This window comes from Thunnus thynnus, chromosome 17 (genome assembly GCF_963924715.1).
Source record: "Thunnus thynnus chromosome 17, fThuThy2.1, whole genome shotgun sequence".
NCBI lineage: Eukaryota > Metazoa > Chordata > Actinopteri > Scombriformes > Scombridae > Thunnus > Thunnus thynnus.
Window position 1 is genome coordinate 26,252,805 of NC_089533.1, and position 21,583 is coordinate 26,274,387.

General features: G+C 39.1%; 1 protein-coding gene across 2 annotated transcripts in view; it reads right to left on the bottom strand.

Annotated features, from left to right (window-relative positions):
* Window positions 1–62: 62 nt before the first annotated feature.
* LOC137168131 (carbonic anhydrase-related protein 10-like) overlaps window positions 63–21,583 on the bottom strand; it is a 95,837-nt gene continuing 74,316 nt past the window's right edge. Inside the window, exons 4-9 of one of the 2 annotated variants that reach the window (XM_067570622.1) lie at window positions 15,546–15,731; window positions 13,318–13,413; window positions 13,019–13,091; window positions 11,577–11,731; window positions 9,133–9,307; window positions 63–3,130 (exon numbers count right to left, since the gene is read on the bottom strand). In XM_067570622.1, coding sequence (XP_067426723.1) covers window positions 3,108–3,130; window positions 9,133–9,307; window positions 11,577–11,731; window positions 13,019–13,091; window positions 13,318–13,413; window positions 15,546–15,731 — 708 coding nt within the window. In that variant the 3' untranslated portion in view covers window positions 63–3,107. The other variant, XM_067570621.1, reaches the window with a different exon arrangement.

Consider the following 21,583-nt stretch of genomic DNA (forward strand, 5'->3'; position numbering starts at 1 on the left):
GAGTGTCTGCCTGCAGATTCCTCTTAGTATCAGTTCGATCTGGAGAGACAAGTGAATGGAGAAAAGATAATGTTTATTATACAAATAGAAATGATAGTCATAAGTCTTTGGCACTTGGACTCCACGAGGACATCATCCCTGGAGTAGCCGTAAGATAGATCCCGCCGTGGAGTCCAGACACTGGTGGTGACGGCTGATGACTTTGTATGAGACTGATAGCCAATGAAGTCATGGGACTGATGATCCTGCGGAGACTGGGTGGAGATGGAGAGGTAGGGGGACATGCATAACAGCTGCATGCCAGACTGATGCGGAGAGAGAGAGAGACATATCTAAAAAGACAGCAACCAGATAATAGGCTAACAATGAAAGTGTGTCGCTGTGGTATTGGATAGAAGTGATCAGCTGGTGACAAATGAAACTCAAACTACAACCCCGGGTATTAACAGCTGGGAAATAGAGTGAGCATGCGTGAAAGATGAGTATGACAGAGCAATAGAACTACATCTGGCATGCAAAAGAAAGTCTTCCTGACTGAACTTTCGCTAAGCTTCATTTGTATAGTTAAGTAGCAATGGGTTTATTAAACGAGTACTCCACTGATTTAACATTGCACTCTATAAGACTGTCAGGCTCACGATGGAGCAGAACCAGAGGTATTGTCTTTTTTATTCCACGCACTCTTGACGCAACTCGACCGTCTCTGTTCTGTCAGAGATTAATATAGTAGAGTAGTGGTTAATATAGCTTTGAGTAGTTAGCCTTGAACGGAGGTGAGGAATGGGCAGTTAGTGTGACAGACTATAAAAAGTAGATTACGCATAAAAATTGTTTGTTGTTTGTGGTTAGATCATTTTTGTTGAGGTTGGCCGAAGGTTTTAGTGCCTGGGTTAAATTCACAAGGTCCTTTTTCAATTGTTATACATACAATGACAACTTTTATTTTGTCCAAAAACACATGAATTTCGGCTGAAATTCAGCTCAATCCAAGTTCAAAGTATACCTTGAATTTTATTTCAGACAACCCCAAAAGAAATGAACATTTATAGTTGGTGGTATAGTAGTGCATTTCTCTGCTGAGCTACGTGTGATCACATTGATCTCCACCCACATTTCAGTTCCATCTATTTATTACAGTTACATTTTGAAAATCAAAGAAAAAGAACCAGCTTTGTTCCCTTCATGAGATACAACATCACAGCAAATTGAAAAAAACAATCAGACAAGCTAATGATCCATGATGTCCATCCATAATATGCACACTGAAGGTCACCCTTTTCTCAACTTAAGAGTTTTGAAATTCCACATGCTCATTGTGGACTAGAGGTCTTCACAGGTCCACTCAGTCCCTAACTGAGACCTGACCAGAGGCCCACATATTCTGTGTCTGGGAGAAACTGATTTTTATGTCTTAATATTGCATGATTGATTTGAGTACAATTTGAAGGACATTTGTTACTATAATAATATCATGATCAATAATACTGATATTTCCTTTCAGCAATTGTACTTTTAATTATGACCATGATTTTAAGTAATGCAAATCTTATTTTGAAAAGAGACTCTTGAATTATACTGTAGCATATTGTCTGTTGTTACTGACATTAACATCAGGTTATTGAGAAACTTACTTCGTCCGGTTAAATCTGACTCACCATTTAATGTCAACTGACCGTTCACTAAGCCCCCCATAGTTACTGTTGCTACACCTGTCAAGCACAGCACATATGCAGTTTACAATAATAACAGTAAAAGATTATCAAAATCTAAATTTGCAGCAATTTTTGGAACAATGGTTCTTTGATTTGGCACTGATGTAAACAAAAGCTGCTTCTCGTTTCTAACCGGTGATTTTGTCGGCTGAAATGACAACTGTTGCTGCAGGTTTTATCAGCCATAGCTAGCTGGCTACTTAAGCTGACGGTAGCGCCATAACACTTAAAACCTTGTAACACTATATAATGCAAGTTTGGCTGGAGGTGCTGAAGTGTACACTTACCCAAGCCAAGAAAAAGAAAAAGACCCCCCACCTCTCAAACTCTTTAGATATTGAGTATTACTCCACGCACAGTGCTTCAACATGTGGAGAGAATCCAATCCTAGTTATGGTTGCTAAGCTATGATTGGACAATCACTGTTCGGAGGATGGGGTTAGCAAACGGTCAATATGGTCATGGTTGGTTTTGTAGAATTAGGCCTTTAGTATAATCAATTCTCATTTTTGGTGTATCTGTTAGCTCTTCAAGTTGCAGCGGGAAGGTCTGCCATTTATGTTGCTGACCTGATGCAAGGTGAATTCTGTCGCTGCTTTTTCAATACTTAAGTGAGCTTTTGTAAAATCATGCAAAATGAGTGACCTATCTCTTTATGATCTCCAGTGGCTCCATCTGTTCAGGTCTGTATAATGTCAGACTTCTCCCTTTAGCTATGTCCCCTGAAATTCACACCTTCTTTGAAAATTACCTCCTTCAGTTACTAATTGGTATCAGAACCTTAAGATTTTTATGTCTCACATCATACCACAGCTGAGTGTTTCTTTGTTGCCAGGGGTTCAGACCATCAATGGAAATTTAATAATTCCTCCAGTCAATGGATAGTATTTTTCTTAATTGACTTCTGCAGCCAGGATTTCAATTTGGACAAAGGAAGATCACTGCTGAACAGCACACTCACAGTCTTTAGGTAACATCCATCCCTCTGAAAACCAGTTAAAGAAAATGATTAAGAGTCCTTATATGTCCAGTCTTTGTGAGTTAACACAATAAATAAAAACACAGTACAGTGACAGGAGAGTCCTTATGGTCTATTTCACACAGTCTGATCTGTACCCACAATGTGCTGCACGAGTTGTGTTTAGATTGCGGATGTGTAGGAGGCCAGCACAGCCGATAGTTTTGAGTTCGGTCAGCTGAGTTTAGCTGAGATCAGTTTAGTTAAGCTGTATTTGGTGAAGTGCAGCTCTTTCGCTTTCGATTCAGTTCAAGTCAATCAGCAGACTCAGTTCATCTCCAGTTTGTTCAGCTCAGCTCAGTTCTGTGAAATAGACGCGAATGAATCCTGCCTCGCCTCTCCTCTCCTGGAGCTGCAGTTTGACGTCTTTTTATCTTCTACTTTAGGAGCCACTGATTCACTGAGGAAGAGAAGAGAGGAGAGGAGAAGAGAAGAGAAGAGAAGAGAAGAGAAGAGAAGAGAAGAGAAGAGAAGAGAAGAGAAGAGAAGGAGGAAAGGATAATTAGTACAGAAAGGATAAGCAGTACGGAATAAAAAAGAACAAAGAGGTGCCTCAGGTTTCAGACCTTGTGGAGAGAAAGACAAAGCGAGAAACAGAATGTGTGCCTGAGAGGGTTAGAAGAAGAAAATGAGCCAAAGTGGAGAAAAAACACTAAAATGGTGTCCCAATTCCAAACTATTTATTCATTCTTAGCAGGTTATGAGTATACAGTGCATCTAAAATAGAACATTGATGAAATTATGTATACTCAAACTGTCAGCATGCATACTAAATAAGATCAAGTGCCATGTTGATGGACACTATTATCCCTCGACACAGTACAGAGAGAATGGCATGACGGCAAATTTGGTTGAATCAAAAGCACAAGTTATTAAATTGAGTCAACAAATTATTAAATTTAGAGCACAAAAAGTTATTTTTTTCTCCATGGATCCTCCCGGGCTCCTTAGAGCTTTGAGAAAGATCTTGGAAAACAAACAAAATGTTTTAAAAAGTATTAAATCTCAGGGACATTTTATTTTCTCTTGATGTTTCTTGTGACATTTAATTGGCAGTAGCTGGTTGCCATCCAAATGTGTAGCCCCAGTTTTAACCGAATTTCCAGAAAATAGGAAAAAGAAAATTTTAATGAATGTGTGTTTCCATCCACTGCTGTTATGAGAATATTAAGAGTTCGGTCATCAAGATAAACGACTGGTGGCACGAATTTCCAAGTCAGGTGCCATTGAACCATTGTAGAAGTACAGGGCGCAACAAGATGACGTAATTAAAAGAGCACCAGTCAAGCCTCAAATGATGGAAATATCACATTCACACATTCAAAAGCGAAAACTTACATTCTAAAGTCACAGTTTGATGGATGACCAATGTTGCCTGTATTATGTAATTTCCTGCTAGTATTAAACAGTAAAGTATGTTGATTTTTTATATTCTAACTGCTACAATGGTATATTGTAACGATTAGTATGTAGTACATGCTGTAGAGAATTAGTATGTAGTGAGTTTGGGACACAGACCCAGGAACTCCAGGACACATTACACAATACAACTGTTGGACAGGAAAAAGGTCATACAGTGACAATTTTGCTCTTCCTAGAGCCGAGTGTAGGGCTTAAAGTGGAAAGTAAATGTACACTAATTGGGCCATGCAGTCATTAAAATCAAATAGGTTCTTCCTCTGAGCAGCATGAGGGTGCTCATCAATTTTTTACTCAATCTTAATATTCCTTGTGCATAAATTGAAATTTTGCACTCCCCTGGGGACCAATGTTGTTGACCAAGACGGAGGATACATGGTGGTACTATAAAGATCATGGGGTCACCAAAGTCACTAAGATTCATCCAATATGAATGCCCTTTACAATTATCATGGTAATCATGGTAGTTGTTAATAATAACCTGCCCTATGACTGAAATGTTAGAGGGACAGGCAGACAGATTCAAAAGACCCACTGACTGATCAGTATCAGGTTATAATGGCCAACATGAAACCTGCATGAATAGGACTAGGCATTACTAGTCAGTTGTGAATGAGCCAATGATGGTGAAGCATGACTCAACAGCTGATGCCAAATCAGCTAATCCAAGATGAGACCATAGATTCAGAGTAGTGTCAAAATGACAGAGAATTGTTCCATAGTTTTAAGATCATGAGTACAGACTTTTGAGTATGTATTTTTTTCCATGCTGGTACAAAACAGTGTAGTCGGTCAGCTGGCCAGCTTACCAGAAGACCCTGCTGCTAACAATGTATGAAACTCAGAAAACAAGACAGAACAAGAGGGACTTGAAATAAATAGTGGAAATCAATGGGTATGAGTAAGAGAAGAACAAAACCGAAAGACAGATGAGAAGATATTCACGGTGAATAAACCTGTGAAAGAGATAAAGATATTGAAAATAACTCTTGCAAGCAGAGAAATCCATTCATTTATTTCCCACAGGGATCCCCTCATTGCCGGCGAGTGCTCTCTGCATTCTGTCTCTCTGCATTTTCCCTCCCTCTCCCCTTAACCGTACTATTTAAGAGCCATAGTCATGCCAGTCAGAGTGCTTGAGACAGTGCTTCCATTTTCATACTTTGGCTGTATATTAATGTTATCTCAGTTCTTGATCATCTGCCTTCATCACTACCATGGAGAAAGCAGTGTTCTAAACTTTACAGCTCAGGACTTCTACATAGTTTATTTCAGTCTTTGCAGTATTCACGATGCAGATGGTCTCAGGAAAAATGTTTGAGACCAGAGTGATAGCCAATCTAAAACAGGAGATGTGCAATTCTACCCTGCACAGCCAGTTACTAAAGCTGGAAAAAATGACACTAAACGACAGTTTTTAGACAGTTTGAGAGACTTTACAAAATATGGATTGTGACGGTAATAAACTGCAGACTCCTCTGAACTTTGTGATGTCCATTTATTGGCTGGAACAGGTTACACTGTTGTAGAACTTTTGTTGCGAGTTCAGTTTTCTTGTTGTGGAGCGTTTTCATGTTTGTGTTTGGGGGAGAGTCTATTTTGAGAGCTGTATTGTTTACATGTTTGCTAGTCTTTTTCTCTGCCTTTTGCTGGCACACTGCTATGTTTCTTGACATGTTTCACCACAAACTGTCAACCAGTGGACTAACAGACGGTAGGTGTATATATTGCATCGCCTGTCTTCACGCATGAGATACAAACACTAATAAAAACATTGCTCCACGGCACCATTAGTGATCAGAAACTCCACAGGGTACTTTTAAATAAAGAATATGAATTCTTGGCTTATGAATTTGTTATGACTAACCATACCTGATTTTATGGGCAAATAAAGTTTTAAAAAATCCTACTTAGAATGGGTATGATGTTGCAAGAATCTATGATACAACTGAGTATTTTTACATCAAAGACTTGTCCAGCTCAGCTTTAATTAGGTCTACATGTTATTTCTGCAAAAGTCCTCTGGAGTGTACAGAATATGTTTGTTCTCCTTCTCTACTGTTTGTCTTCCTGCCCGTATCTTTCTCCTCCTTTCATAAAGTCCGATTGCTCAGAGTGGTTACAGACACCTCTTCGACTCTGTGTTCTCTCTGCTCTTTGACCTTGAATACAGAAATTCCTGTTGCGGTTCCGTATTATAACAAGCCACAATCAAAGGGAAGCAGAGGCCGCAAAATCCATTTGATGTTGTGGAGAGCACGCTGGGCTCAACCGGATCAATAACAAAGATATTCGGAGTACACAGAAGAGGCAGTCGAGTGTATTTTTTTCCTGAAGGATACAAGGACTCCTACACTCTCTGCGCAACACTTCCATGATTGTTGTGTGTGTGTGTGTGTGTGTGTGTGTGTGCAGACATACACTGCCTCGCTCATGTACCAGTGTTCTCTTTTACGCCAACTAGCTCACCTACACACTACCGCTTTTACAGACAATGCACTCCCACGCATATATATATATTTTTTATTTTCATATGTGTCTCACCCTTCTTTTGCTCCCAGGAGATCTTCCTCTCTGTTTCATTCTCTATTCTCACACTCACAAGACACTGCTGACAAAGAGCTGTGCTCAGTCAATCTTCCTTCCCCGCTCCAGGCAGCTTCAATGATCAGCTGCATTTCTGTACTTCCACTGACTTCCTTCAATTGCTCACAACTTATCTAAACCTATCGCAGGTTCAGACCTTAAAGGATTTCACATTAATATCTCTTCCTGCTGCTGCTAAGAGTCTAAATGCGCCAATATATTTTACACAGATACAAGCTGATGCTGTTTGCTCTGACTTCATGTAAGGTATAGATTATAAAAATGCGAAACGCAGACACACAGAGCTGCCTTAAATATTGTACAGTAGCGCAATACATCACGTCATCCTAACATCACTTTATCCCGCCTCTAATTACCACATTTAATGGGAATGCTTTCACTTTTATAATGAACACACACCCTGTTTCTTCTGGCGGCAGAGAAAAGCAACGTGATATGTAAAGTATAACTGCATTTCCTGCATTTCATCACTGTAGTTTTTAAATTGTGTAGAGAGATAAAACTTAGGGGTGGGAGAAAAAAATCTCGATTTTTATCTCCAACAATTCTGAATTGATTCACAAATGTCAAAAATCGATTTTGTAAATGTTAAAGCAACTACAAGGAGTTTCTAACTAGTTATGAAACAGTCTCATGATGCCTCTGATGCCTCTGTATGACCTACATAAGAAAATGAGACCATCAGTGAAAAGATTTCTATATAGTTATTCTAAATGCCTGCCACTGGGTCAGATTCCCTGCAAAATCAGATGAAAAGATTTATGGCACACAGACCGGAAGTTTACTTTACATGTAGCGTTGTAGCATGAGGGAGTGCGAAGGATGAGGGGAGAACGAGGGGAGGACATTTCTCTTCGTTTGATAACATTTAAAAGTAAAGTTAGAACTGTTGTCGACTTCCCGAATCATTTTTAAAAAAGGCAGCGGTTGTAAACATGAAGTATATTGTGAACTTTCTATGCTGTCATTCAGTTACATTAGCGGAGTGGAGCAGCGAACTCCAGCAGAAACAAACATGACCTGCTGACCAATAAACAATTTAAACCAACTCTGAGGTGAAGAAAATAACTCGGTGCTCAGTCTGTTTCACCTCAGAAACCCTGTGCCTGCTCAGTGTGTTGGACAACGATGTCTTTCCCCAGAGCTAACGGTACAACAGAGAGGTTGCTCTCCACTGCTGCAGACATGATGTTAATAACAACACAGCGGAGAACTCCGCCTCCCGCTCATTTAGTTATTCTCATACAGGCAGGAGACTGTAAGATGCTTTCAAATTAATTAATTCATTAATTAATACAGTTAACTTTTTAAAATAAAAAGGCTGCATGCCATTTATCTTAATTGCCAGTTATGTTTCATATTGTATTTCAGTGGACTGATGACACCAGTGAATGATTTAGCACACAGTATACTGGAGCAAGAGAGTGAAAATAGTGCCCCCTTTTCTATTAATTCAATTGAGAATCGTGTTTGATTTGAGAAACGTTTGGAATCGAGAGTTGATTCTAAATTGACACCCAAGAATCAGAATCAAATAAAATCATGAGATTCCCAAAGATTCACACCCTAATAAAATTGCACAAAAAATATATTTAAACTGTTGAATATTTGAATATCAAAAATGTGGGAAAAGAAATTTTTACAACTGTTTGTTGGCTAATCCAAAGAACTCATGTGGGGGGTTACACTGGGTGGCCTCAGTATTTCTAAACCTGAGCTCCTGATAACAGAACCAGAGAAATTCAGAGTCACCAAGCAAAAAAGTTAAACCTGGATCAATATTGCCACAACTGCAACATTATTCGGCAACACACTGCTTTGGCCAATCAGATACATGCAAGTGCACATTCCATGTACTTTCTACTGTCATATTAGAGGATGAACTATCTCCAACTTTCCAGTGTTTCTACTGGATCTGTTATTCAAACTGGACTTCTTTGATCATACTTCATTGTCTCACCGCCAGTACCTGAAGCAATATACAAAACAAGGTGCTGTTTTCAGTCTGAACATGCCTCCTCCCATCTATCTCCATTCTTATAGTGTTCCTGAAAATGCAATTAGTATAAATAAGTTGAACTACTTTCAAAATGTTATCTTCACTGGGTTTGATGGACATTTTTCTGGTTGTTTATTATTAGAGAGTGAATGGGGTCCATGAGCTTGAGAGGTTTGCCAAAACTTATTTAAAAATAGCTCCACTCTTGGCACAAGCATGTAAAAACTGCCCTAATTAGTAAGATGAAAGTGCAAAAAAATATTTTGAAAAAAAAAAAAGGAAAATATTTTTCGGCAGAAAAGAATATCCGATGATTTATTCTATTTATTAATGCAGGAACACCACCTCTCCCTCCTCCTTGCCCTCCTCCACCTCACCTCTGTACTGTGGGCGGAGGGCACGGTTGTTCGGGCAGTCACGGCCCTGCTTGCTGAAGTTGATGTTGGTTCGGATGCAGCGCTGCAGCAGAGGCTGGGTGGGCCGGGTGTTGTCACTCATACTCATGAAGATTTTGTAGGGCTCGTTCTGGCTGAGGAGGCGCAGGGAGTGCATCTGTGGAGGAAGAGTGGGAGAGATGGAGGCTGAAATTCATCAAGCTCATTTAAGTTCATCTTGTTGAGTTTAAATCACTCAGACGATTTGGTTCAGCTGGGTTTAGATCAAAAAGCAAACACCACCACTGTCGGGTGTTGAAGCCAGGAAGTGAATGAAGTCTTACCCTCTCTGTAGAGGAACAAAATTAATACTTTTTTTGCAACAGGGCAGGATCTCAGAATTTCACTTTTCTATGTGCATTGTTAACAATTATCATAAAATGTCTCCCAATTGGATGTGGCTGCAGTACCCTCACAGGGAGGTGTTCAGGAGGCATTCTAATCAGGGGCCCTTTTTAAATCATTTCTAGGTTTTGGGCACTCTGACTGTGTGGGAGTCTCCACCTGCTTTTTTGGTTTATTTATGTGCAGAACTGCAACATGCACATTCCACTTCAGCTCCTCCAGAAATAAGTTCCTTTATTTCCGGGAACTCAGCTTCTTACAATATATTCATGTTTTCCAAATATATGCTTTTATATATTAGATAGATACAATTCAGGGAGGGAGATCTTCCAGATCATTTCATGTCTTATTCTTATTTTATTATTATATTCTTATTTATGTCTTACAAGTCAGATGCAGGGCTTCTAACTTATGGAGCTCTTCTTTTCATTTGGTTAAAATTTCACCTTCCTCTAAAGTCCCACACAGCATACTTAAAAAAGTAATCTGTATTATAATCTTTTTTTCTTATGCAATATCATACTGTATATACTATGATTTTGCTTTGTTTTTTCATATTAATTAGGTAGAGGTAATCAATATGGGCTTTTTTCTCCTCTCTGTTTGATTTTATTGTGTGGTGATTAACAAATACACAGTCAGTCAGTCACATCACTGGTCTCATAGCTCTGTAACAGCTGAGCCAATCACAGTGAAGCACAGCAACAACAGCTCAACAAATAGAAAGACGCTTCTCTAAAAAATCTAATTATTCTGTGGATATAGTGGAGCTGCAACATTGCAGCAAAAATCTGCAGCCAGAGGCAGATAGTGTGTGTGTGTTTTAATAGTTTATTAGTACAATAACAATATAAATAAAAAACAAAAGTTTGGTGAAGCCATTCGTATGATAGATCTGACGCTATTTCAGTCATAATTCTGCTGTATCTCACGTCGTAAATGGTCACATTATATCATAACTGATGGGACATAACAGTGTTTGCACTGTAATGCATTTCAAGGATAAAATATGTTATGCTACTTTGGCTGAAAAAAAGTAGCATATTTTAGAGAGATTTAGAGTAAACAATTGTGTAAAATGTAATATACCAGTGTGCAATGGTTGAAGTTAGAAACAGGAAGTTTGTCTTTTCTTTTAAATGTTGTCAGTGATATTAAATAAAGATTACAAATCTTCAAAAACTATTCATTGTGATACAGATAATTTTCAACCCACTTATAGAGGAGTGTTGGTTCAAATGACCTGTGCATCTAAGGGTTAACAAAGAGAGCAGGGAGAAGAGATGGACAGGGAAAAGACTAAAGATGGAAGGCCAAGGAATGAGAGGAAGGAGCAAAAACTGTATGGAAACAAACAAAGATAAAAGAGAAACATAAAGGAAAGAGAATGAGGAAGTCAGAGAGATTAGAGCAGGATGACAGATGAGTTGGAACAAAGGACGGGTGAGTGAGAGCAGGAGTAAATAAAGTGTAAAGTAAATGGCAGATGGCGTGTGGGAGTTGATTACATTGATGCATGCAGGTGAGTGCTGCTACTGGATTGTAATGTGCTGCACTTTGACAGCAAGCTTCCTGATTTGAAGAGCGGGGTTTGAATCGGTTTCATCCAGCTGCTCTTCAGCGGTCGGGACCCAGCTGCAACATGATGTTTAGATTGATAGCTGTGTCACTGTGACTGCATGCAGATGAAAGCCATGATCACACTTTTTAAAATATCCTCCATTCATACTGTTTCAAGAAGATATAAGAGTGAGGTTTTTTTTTCCTACTGAGGCAGTGCAGTTTAACATATGGTGGGTTTTGTGTGCCCTGTGTATATGTGCTGCATTTCATTATATTACTATTACAACACCACCTCTTTTATCTAAACCACTTAGGAAATAGCAGATGGATTCAGTTACGGGTTCTGAAGTCGTAATTTGAAATTCAAAGCTGTTTGTGCCCTGTGACGGCAAGGCAATTAGAAATTACATTTCTGCCCCCCCGTCAACAGAATATGTGTTGTTTCCCACATTACTCGTACTAATCCCACACCCATGTACCTGCATCTGTGTCACGTAGACCGGCTTGTTGATGAGTATCCACGTGGACGTCTCGTAGCAGGGAGGGATGGTGATGGAGCCCTCGTAGGTGATGTAGCGCGTGGTGTCAGGGTAAAGGTCGGCTATGTTTAGGCCCATCAATAGGAACGCATCATCTAGAGAGACAGAGAGAGAGACGGAGTGTCAAGGTTATACAGTGTGTTGTGTCAATGTCTGTTATGTTCAGACCCATTAACAGGAACACACTGTCAATGGACTGTGTGTGTGTGAGAGAGAGTTTGTGTGTGTTTGATGTAGAATACTGCATAAGGGTATAAGTCTATGATGTTTGCACCAATTATCAGGAATGAATTGGCTGAGAAAAAAAAACATAAATGTGTGGGAGCAGAGTGTGTATGTGTGTGTGTTCTTGTGTTAATCAGGGACAAAAATCTGTTCACACACTCACCTCCCATTTTTGGATAAACTACAGGTTCCCACAGGGTAAAGTTTAAGGGTTAAGATTGACTCTTGGTTTAGGTTAGTATACATCTCCAGAGCATTATTACAAGTCAATGCAATGTCCTCCTACGTGACAAAAACAAGTTTGGGAGCGTGTGGTTATGTAGCTCTGCTATGTTTAGCCCCATTAACAGGAAGGAATTCTCAGAGGGACGACTGACTTCTTCACAGCAGAGGTTGGAAAACAGATTTTGGTAATGTAGCACCGATTTGTATGTGTGTGTGTGTTTGTCATAGGCCACTTTCAGGGACTAATTTCATACTAAATGCTTAAGGTTAGGGTAAGTATCCAGGAAATGAATGTAAGTCTATGTAATGTCCCCAAAAGTGACCTAGGACAACATGTGTGTGTGTGTGTGTGTGTGTGTGCTGTGAGTGTGTGAATATGAGTCTGTGAAATCTTCCATTATCAGGAATGAATTGAAAGAGAGAAATAAGGAGACACATGCGTGTGTATGTGTGGTTTTGGTGGGTGGTGGCGATGTACAGTAAGTACAGTAAGTCAGGACACACATCAACTGTTTTTGGATGCATAATAAGTGTGTGTGTGCTCTTGAGATGTCTTTGCAAGGTACAATTTAAAGGAATAGTTCAGTTTTCAGGAAACACGATTATTTGCCTTTCTTGCCGACAGTTAGATGAGATGATGGACAGTAGTGTATCATTTTCTGTAGTAGAGTGTGACAGTGTTTGTGTGTTGGACAAAGAGAACCAAAACCACAGATTGCATATAATCATCTCATATTATGGGGCATACTATCATCTTTAACAATGAAATAGGTTATATACAACAGATTTGAAGATCTCATTTAACTCCAAGAACCAGATACAGAGCTGTAGATGTTCAAAGCAGAATTATTACTTGTCTAGGAACAAAACAAAGGGGGAGGCAGTGTGTGTGAGAGAGAAAGTGTGTGTGTGTGTGTGTGTGTGTGCCTTACGTTTGTAGTTGATTCTGGTGATGGTGTCTCTATTGAGCATGCGGTTGAGGAAGGCGTTGGAGTTTTCAGAGAGCTGAGAGAGAGAGGGGGATCAAATATTCATCAAAAACCACAGTACAACACACACACACAAACACAAACACACACACACATACAAACTCACACAATGCAGTAAAACACAAGTAGCAAGTGACCTAAGGACTAAAACAGTGAATTCATTTTTTTCCTGTATTGCCATCCTTGCATTAGTATAATGACAATCCATAATACACATCTGATTTTATGCTGGACATGCTGACCTTTATGAAAATGGAGACCACAGCGATGCCATGAGGACTCTTAGCTGCTTCAGTGTAGTTGGCATACAGGTCCTGGTTATAATGGATCAGCTGGACCTGAAAGAGAGACACATGACACAAAGCATGACAAGAAAGATGAACAAGAGTGACTTCAGCACAACTCTTTATGGTTGTGATTACTGTAACAATGTTATGTTATGTTTTCATTTTGTTGCAAAAATGAAATAAAACAATATATATATATATATATATATATATATATATATATATATATATATATATTTAATGAAATTACTATCTAAGGCCTTATCACACCAGAAATCCACACAGCAAAATTAATCTGCATGTTTTCACAAAATATGTGCTTGTAGAAGCTTGTCGATGTAATTCCTACTCACTAACTAATGTAGCTGGTGAGCTAACTGCTAACACACTAGCTAGCCAGGACATGCTAGTGCTAGTCAATCACAATCACAATTCTTTCTGTTTTTGGCTGTACTGGGATGTTCACTCCCTCTAGCATTTTGTTCTCAGGTTTCATTTTATTCAATGAAAAGTTATTGAAGATGCTAGCACGTGACTAGGCCTTAAGACTTGGGTATACAATACACAAATTCTCTATGCTGTCCATCTTATTGATAAACTAAGTAACTAAAGGTACTTTTTTTGAAAAATACTTGTGAAGCTTATTTCTAAATATAGTCATCTTTCAAACAACCTGGCCTATTTTAATTTGTTCTTGACTGTCCTCACCAGAAAAACAGTAGCACTGGTTGTTTGTTCAAATGCCTATAAGATGACATTATTTCTACATTTACCTGACAAGGACCCCTAATGGCTGAGGTAGCCTAATTATGACTCTGTCAGGAGCAAAGACAAAAGTATCATGATTGTAGCACCAACCGCTGGACCAACTTTACTGTTTTGGTTCACTCTCACGGCTCTCATAAGTGCTACCTGTGACTGCTGCAAATTGTGCTACCGTCTTTTCTAAAAGTCCATCTGTCCTCTGCTGCTTATCTTGTGGGTGGTGGAAGCAAGGTTGACATCCTTCTATCTAGCCACAACCCAGCAACTCTTTCTGGTGGATCCCAACACCTTCCCAGACCAGATGGGATATATAATCCCTCAAGAGTGTTCTGGGTCTACCCCTGGTTCTCCTCCCAGTTGGATGTACCCAGAAAAACTTTAAAAAGGTATACTTCAAGGAGGCATCTATTTCTGATGTCTGAACCACCTTAACTGGTTACACTCTGATGTCTCTTATTTCTCATGGTGAGCCCAGCCACCCTGCAAAGGAAACTGCTCTTGTCCATGATCTCATTCTTTCTATCACTACCCAAAGCTCATAGGTGAGAGTTGGAATGTAGTACGTCTGGTAAACCAAGGGCTTCACCCTCAGGCTCAGGTCACTCTTCACCATTGAATTCTAGTACAATGCCCTCAATATTGCTGCATCAAAAGAACTGTCATCATACCCAAGAGCCCAAGACACTTTTTCACTTGGGGTAGCAACTCACTCACAAAATTGGTGAGCAATCCACCGTTTTCTGAGAGAGTAAAACGGCCTCAGACTTTCTTATTGAAAGAATCTAAAATCAACCCAGAGTATTTAGTCCAGATGGATTCTGTTTGCCAGTTGGCTTCATAAACTTAGCCTCATCCTTTTATTCACAGTGGCTGAAAAAGTTTTGGTTCTTTGGCTATGCCCAATGAACTTTGACTCAACAAATGACATTACTTCTGCCACCAGAAGAGTTCTGCATCATACAGATGTCGAACCACAAACCCAATCTGCATAACAAGAGAGAGAAGCATTTCAAATGTTGAGATCACTGTCTAGTTACAGTATCAACAGAAAAGCTCAGACTATCCAAAGAGCCCCAAACTCCACAGAGACAAGAACACATTTGCTGTTCCAATTTTGACAACTTAGTTTGAATTCGTTTCAAGGTGGATAACAAGCTTTGAAGTTAACTTTGAGAACAAGATTGTTCACATGAAAAGTTTACCTCTCAATGAGAGATGACTGCTTCACAATAATGTACTCTATGTGTGCATGTGTGTATCTCTGTATATTGTAACTGAGTCATTAATCATAATAAGATACCAAAATTGCTATCTGCAACTATCTTATCAGCCTGTTAGTATCCGTTGCTCTGTTACTAATGTGGATGTATTCATGCATGAGTGTGTTTTTTATGTGTCATCTCTGTCTTGCATCTCACCTCTCCAGGAAAGCCCTGTCCGTTGAGGAGGTGCTCTGAACCCTGGGAGTCTTCGCTCCCAAAGTGGAGGCGGACTTCCTCCAGCCTGTAGCTGTAACCCAGCGGGCCCCCTGAGATGTTTACCAGGTGGGCTTTGTCGGGCCGCAGGGACACATGCTTCCCCGTGTTGTACATGGTGCCTCCCATCTGCAGAGGAAGAGACAGAGAAGAATGGGCGTTTATGATATGATGGCTGTAATTTTAATACTACTCTGATACCATTGCAACAGATTGATAACTATATTGTTATAAAGATGGAGGTGCAGGGGTGAAAAAATACCAAGGCCACCTGAAATGAGCTCCCAGCAGCAGAGAACAGTGATGCATGTTTGATAAAAAGAATACATCCCAAACTTAGATTACAGTTTTATAGGGTGATTCAGAATATAAGGAAAACAACACCTCTATTTTAAAAAGGATTTACTTTTTAAACATTTATTCTGCAAACATCCCTGTAATAGAATTTACAGGGAATGAGTAATACTTTAATGTTTATTTATCACAACACATCTGTAGCAACACCTTGGAACATTTTGAGAATTAGCTGTTTTAAGCAGTCTTGTCAGGAAAATGAGAAGCAAGATTGCTGAAATAAAAGGAAAAACTCTTTTGGCCATAAGTTTGTAAATCGTTATAGTCAACTGGGACGTCTCTCTCAATGGACAACAGCAGAAAATCTGAGAGCGTCTCTTTCTAAGCTGGCTCTTGATCAGCTTTAATTTGGAGAATGACTACTCCACTGATGCAGTTCTCACTGACAATGTAGCATATATTTTGAGGAGTTTTGTCAGCTTTGGGAAGACTGTGTCCACATCATTTTCTTTAAGGTACGTAAGCATAGCTTGGGCATTGCTGATAGGCAGAGCATAGGAGGAATGGAACATCTTAAGTGGAATAATGCTATATAAATAAGTGCTATATAAATAAACTTTACTTGCCCACAGAAGGACTACAGCAAGTTCTCCAAGATGCTTGGAACAACCTATCTGCCATGTAAAACTGCATGCAGGTGTACCAAGGAGAACTGCTGCTGTTTTAAAGCTAAAGACCTCCATTTCATGGGGTCTTTAATACATCCATTGGACTGATCAGTGGTGTTAAAAAAAGGAAAATTTAAACTTTATGCAAATGGGGCCAAAATTCCCCCAGAAGTGATGCAGTGAAACTGACGAAGGGATTTGGTGCTGGACCAGGAAGTGCCAGGAAGATGTCGGTGGAGGAGAGAATAATAATTGCAGTTTCATAAATTCCACCACTATATGACCCCTCCCTCCCGGACTACAGGGACAAAGACAAATCACATGATGAAAGTACAATAAAACAGCAAAGATCTCCTAGTGATCCATGGTGTCAGAGTCAAATGTGACTGATTCCAAACATATAACCTGTTTGGAATCTGCTAAAACTCAAATATTACCAGGAAACACATGCTGTGCCTGAGTGAGATTGTGACCTAAATATCTCTGCGTCCTTGTCAGCCTGTGTTGACACATCCATAGTGATAAGTGAGGAGCGGCAGAGGTGAGGTTATGCGATTTGTTTACTTCCAGTGGGTCTTCACCACCATTTACGTGTCTTTGGCCACTGGACCATGTGTGTTTATTCACCCCAAACAGCCAAAACACCAACTAGCAACAGATGCACCGACCATGTCTGTGTGTTTGTGTTCAGCTCAGCTTCTGACTCAGAACTCACCAGAGACTCCAGTTAATTGTTATCTCCCTGCTGTCTCCTTTTTCCTCTCATCTCAGTACATTAAGTAAGCTATAGAAACAAATTTTTTGCTCAAGTTGAAACATTTCAAGTTTGCATAAATTTGCGCCAACCCAGGCAAATTCACATCTAATTGCATCTTTGCATCAACTTTGTATGTAATCATACTACGTCTAAAATACACTTCACCTTCTGTCTGAACACACAGTAACAACTTTTTTAGTTCAGTGTAAAATTGAACAGACTGCCATGAAATTTATTAAGGGCATTTCTCACAGGATGAATTGTAATTTGGTAAATTTGGTGTTCCCCTGAATTTTTGTCTGATGCTATCAGGTCAAAATTTCAATTTACTTTGGTTAATAACTAAGTAACTGAAAAACCAATCAATCTTATCACCTGTAATTGTGTTTAATGTTAAGTCACAAATGTTAGCATGCTAATATCCTAAACTTCTTTGTTGTACGTTGTTATGCTCACGTTAGTGTTAAGCGTAATGCTAGTTTAGCCTAACCCAGCCTCTAGCACAGCTTACAGAGCAGCTGTAGACTCTTAAGCCCTGTTTACACCTGGCATTAACATGCATCTCAGGTATTCCGATCATAAGTGGACAGCTCTCACTACATCTGTTTACACCTGGTATTAACATGCATCTTCACATGCGTCTTGAGTGACCACTTGTGATTGGATCTCACTTCCGTGCTCAATATGCAAATAAACACGTACGTCACAAACACATTCATTGTTGTTTTTAACCGGTGGGAGGACAGGGGGTCTGTGTACCTTCCATCCAAAGCTGTGATCAACTTGTTTGTGTAGTGATCTCCTCGCAGCGGCGTCTCTCCATTCAGAGACGCTGTGTGCATTTACGCACGAGGCACAGCAGCGTAACTTCATTGATTATTTAAATCTCCGACATGCCAACAGCATCGGTCAGGATCTGATGTTCATTAACGTTCTGTGTTCCCCTACACATCCAATAGGTCAGCTGTTAAACACACAGTCCACAATGGGACAGGCATCTGATTTTCGTGAGGGTGCACAGAATGCATTGTATATTGGTTTATCCTGTTATCAAACAAGTTGAACACAGCTTTGGACGGAGCCCCAGTCCTTACACCGGTTGAAAACAACAATGAATTTGGTCTTTGCAAACAGAAATGATGTACATGTTTATTTGCATATGGAGCAGGGAAGTGAGATCCGATCACAAGTGGTCACTCAAGACGCATGTGGGGGCGCATGTTAACGCCAGGTGTAAACAGGGCCTTAGTCTTGTTTACAGTGGGGTCATATTGATTTTTGTTAGTTTTAGCTTTATAGTGAAGTATTAAGAAAACACTAGAGCATAGCAACCATGCACTGAAAATACATTAAACTTCATACTTTTTTATAACTTTAGAAAATTCAGTAAAAGTTGCTATTATTATTATAATCCATATTATTATTTATTCATAAGTGTAACATATGCTACTTCTGGACACTTTTATCCAAAGTGTTTTAATGAGCCCCCTTTTTTTTTTTTTTTTTAACATGGCTAATTGCATTGCCCCCAGCCGCAGCAACACCATTGCCAAGTTACAGAACTATACCAGCTTTGTCTACTGATTAAATGCAGAATGGAAGAGAATGGAAACAGTGGCATGTGCTGTGATGTATGACTAGGTCTGCTGCAACCTCTTTTTTAAATGTCTTTCATGGAGACTTTAGTGAGCTGATTTTCTCGGCCTAATTATGGTACAAGAGAACAGTTCTGCTTCACTTGTTCCCCTGATATTAATGTTATGTTATGCTTAGTATAAAATCAACTAAAGCAAGAGGCAATGTATGCTGTAGGCAGGACAAAAGAATTGCTGAGTGACATCTCCCTTGGTGGTCATGTTTTTTTTGTTTGTTCATGTATCATAAATGAACATCTAAACCAATATGTTTCAAGTTTTATTGTCATATATTTGATAACATCATTACCAATAATGAAATTCTTAGACTCAGAGCCAACTCAACTTTATAAGTGACCAAAAAAGGCACATAAGTAAAAAAAAAAAAATAAGTAAAGGGCAGTAAGTAAAAAGTGGGCATAGTTGAATGATTAAAAATGATTAAAACAGTTGCATAGTGTGTATAAGGACTGGAGTGCAAAGAATAATAATAATAAGAGTGGTATTCAACTTAAATAGTGGTATCTTAAATAGTCTTGGAAAAACAGGTATGCAATGCAATACTGATATAAATTAAAGTGATGGTTATGGGCCTATTTAGATTTTTCTACGGTCCTGTTGAAGAGCCTGCTTCACACACAGACGAAAAGCCAACAAACAAACCAGACAAACAAAAAAAGAAAGAAGAAAACATGAATGTGGGTGAGATTTTTCTTTGTAAAAATGCATTTATTTATTCAGAATCTCAATGCAAATCTAAAGGGAATTGAGATCCTGCTAGTTAATTCCTGTGCACAGGATGCACAAATCAAACAAATCAAAAAACTTCACTCTAGAAAAACAAAGTTGATACAGTGTTTCCTCAAAAGGTTAGAGCCACAGTAGCTAATGATTTCTCTGGATGTGCCTCTGCTTGATTGACAGGACTCTCAGCCACATAAGAATTGCAACTTTCTTTTCCCACCTCACCTCCACACAGATTCAGTGCCGTTATACACTGTATGCAACATCCTTATTTTTCTAAACAGGATTGAATGTATCAATAGAGTAATGTATTGTTTGCTGTGTCCCTTTGTATTCAATGCAGCGTCCTTGTGCTTTGCTTTGTCCTGTTATAAAAGATAAAGTTCCTCTATATTTACTGCCAATAACAAGTAAAGTGAATCTGTTTGTGAAGATTAAAACAGCTATTCCTGTTACTCATATGGCCCCAGAACCACATGTTGTCAGTTCCTCACAACGCCCCTGGCAACACATAAAGCATTAATGCTCTATACCCGCATGCCAACCATATTCATCATACATATTATATGACATTCGCTGCATTCACATATTCATTACTGCTGTTTGTATATAATAAATGAGGAGAAAGCACTCAGCCCCAGTTTAATTGTAGCATGCCACTGCTGGGGTAGTATGAAATTAAAATATTACTCACCAGCCTGGAATCAATTGACAGCATAATCCTTAACGAAAAGCACAACATTATTTTAAAAGAGGCTAAGGATTTAGAATCTAAAAATGACTGAATGATTTTCACCCTTCTACGTCACTCAACAACAGGTTCAGTTACAGGCAGCACAGAGGCAAGCACTTTCCTATGACATACTTAATAGTATAGAGATTTTTTTTTTTATAAGATTGGGCCTCATGCAAGAACATTTTCATATTCTTATCCTAAGCCTCTCCTATTTTTTTTTCTGTTTAGCTCACTCATGAGGGTGTTCCAATAAGTCGGATGCAACAAAACATCTGAACTGAAAATTTTTCCAAAAAATACAGTTCACTAAACTGCACCACTGAACAGCTACTGCCCAGTCAGAAACTGTAACTAGGCATGTGTCTGTAGTGACAGTGATATACAGAGAGTTTGGAAGGTCATGAAGTTTTTTGTAACCTTTCCAAAAACAAAAATACAAGAGCAAAAGTTGATGGATGGATTAAACAATGTTGTTGTCATGTCCATGCAGCTACCTAGTTTTTTTTGTTTTTTACTACATTAACTTATAGTGTTACAGGTTATGTTTAAAGAAAAGCACATCCACTGTGAAGTAGTGCAGCACTGTGATGAAGCTGGTCCTGGATGCTACTACATCAGAGTTCAGGGTAACTTTAGCAGCCATCTGGCTTTGTTAGTTATGAGGAAGTAACACTCCAGAAACGTCTTATCCAGGACAGTGTAACATTTGCAAAATACATTTGTTTGTCCTCATTCTAAAAGCTTTTGTAATATTAAAAGTGAAACTTGGTGTTTGAGAATGCTTGCTCATCCTAGTATGAAAGCTAAGAAGCCAAAAAGAATTACAACAGAATGAATTAAGTCAGATACATCTTTTCTTATTATGCTTATGGTTTAACTACAAGAACATCTTCATTTCCATGTCTTTTTCAAAACATTACATCAGCCAGAGATGCTTTCAACCAACCCATAGAGCTAACAATAGCTTCTTAAGCTAGCTGTTCAAAAATCAAATCTGCTAGCAAAAGATGGATGTTCGCCAGCTAGTCTGCTTTTGTCTACCTGTCTAGAATCAGGCATCAATACTGTTTTGGAGATTTTTCATGGTAAATCTTCCACAGTTATTTGTGTAAACTGCATGTGCGCCGCGTGAAAATGAGTTGAACTCC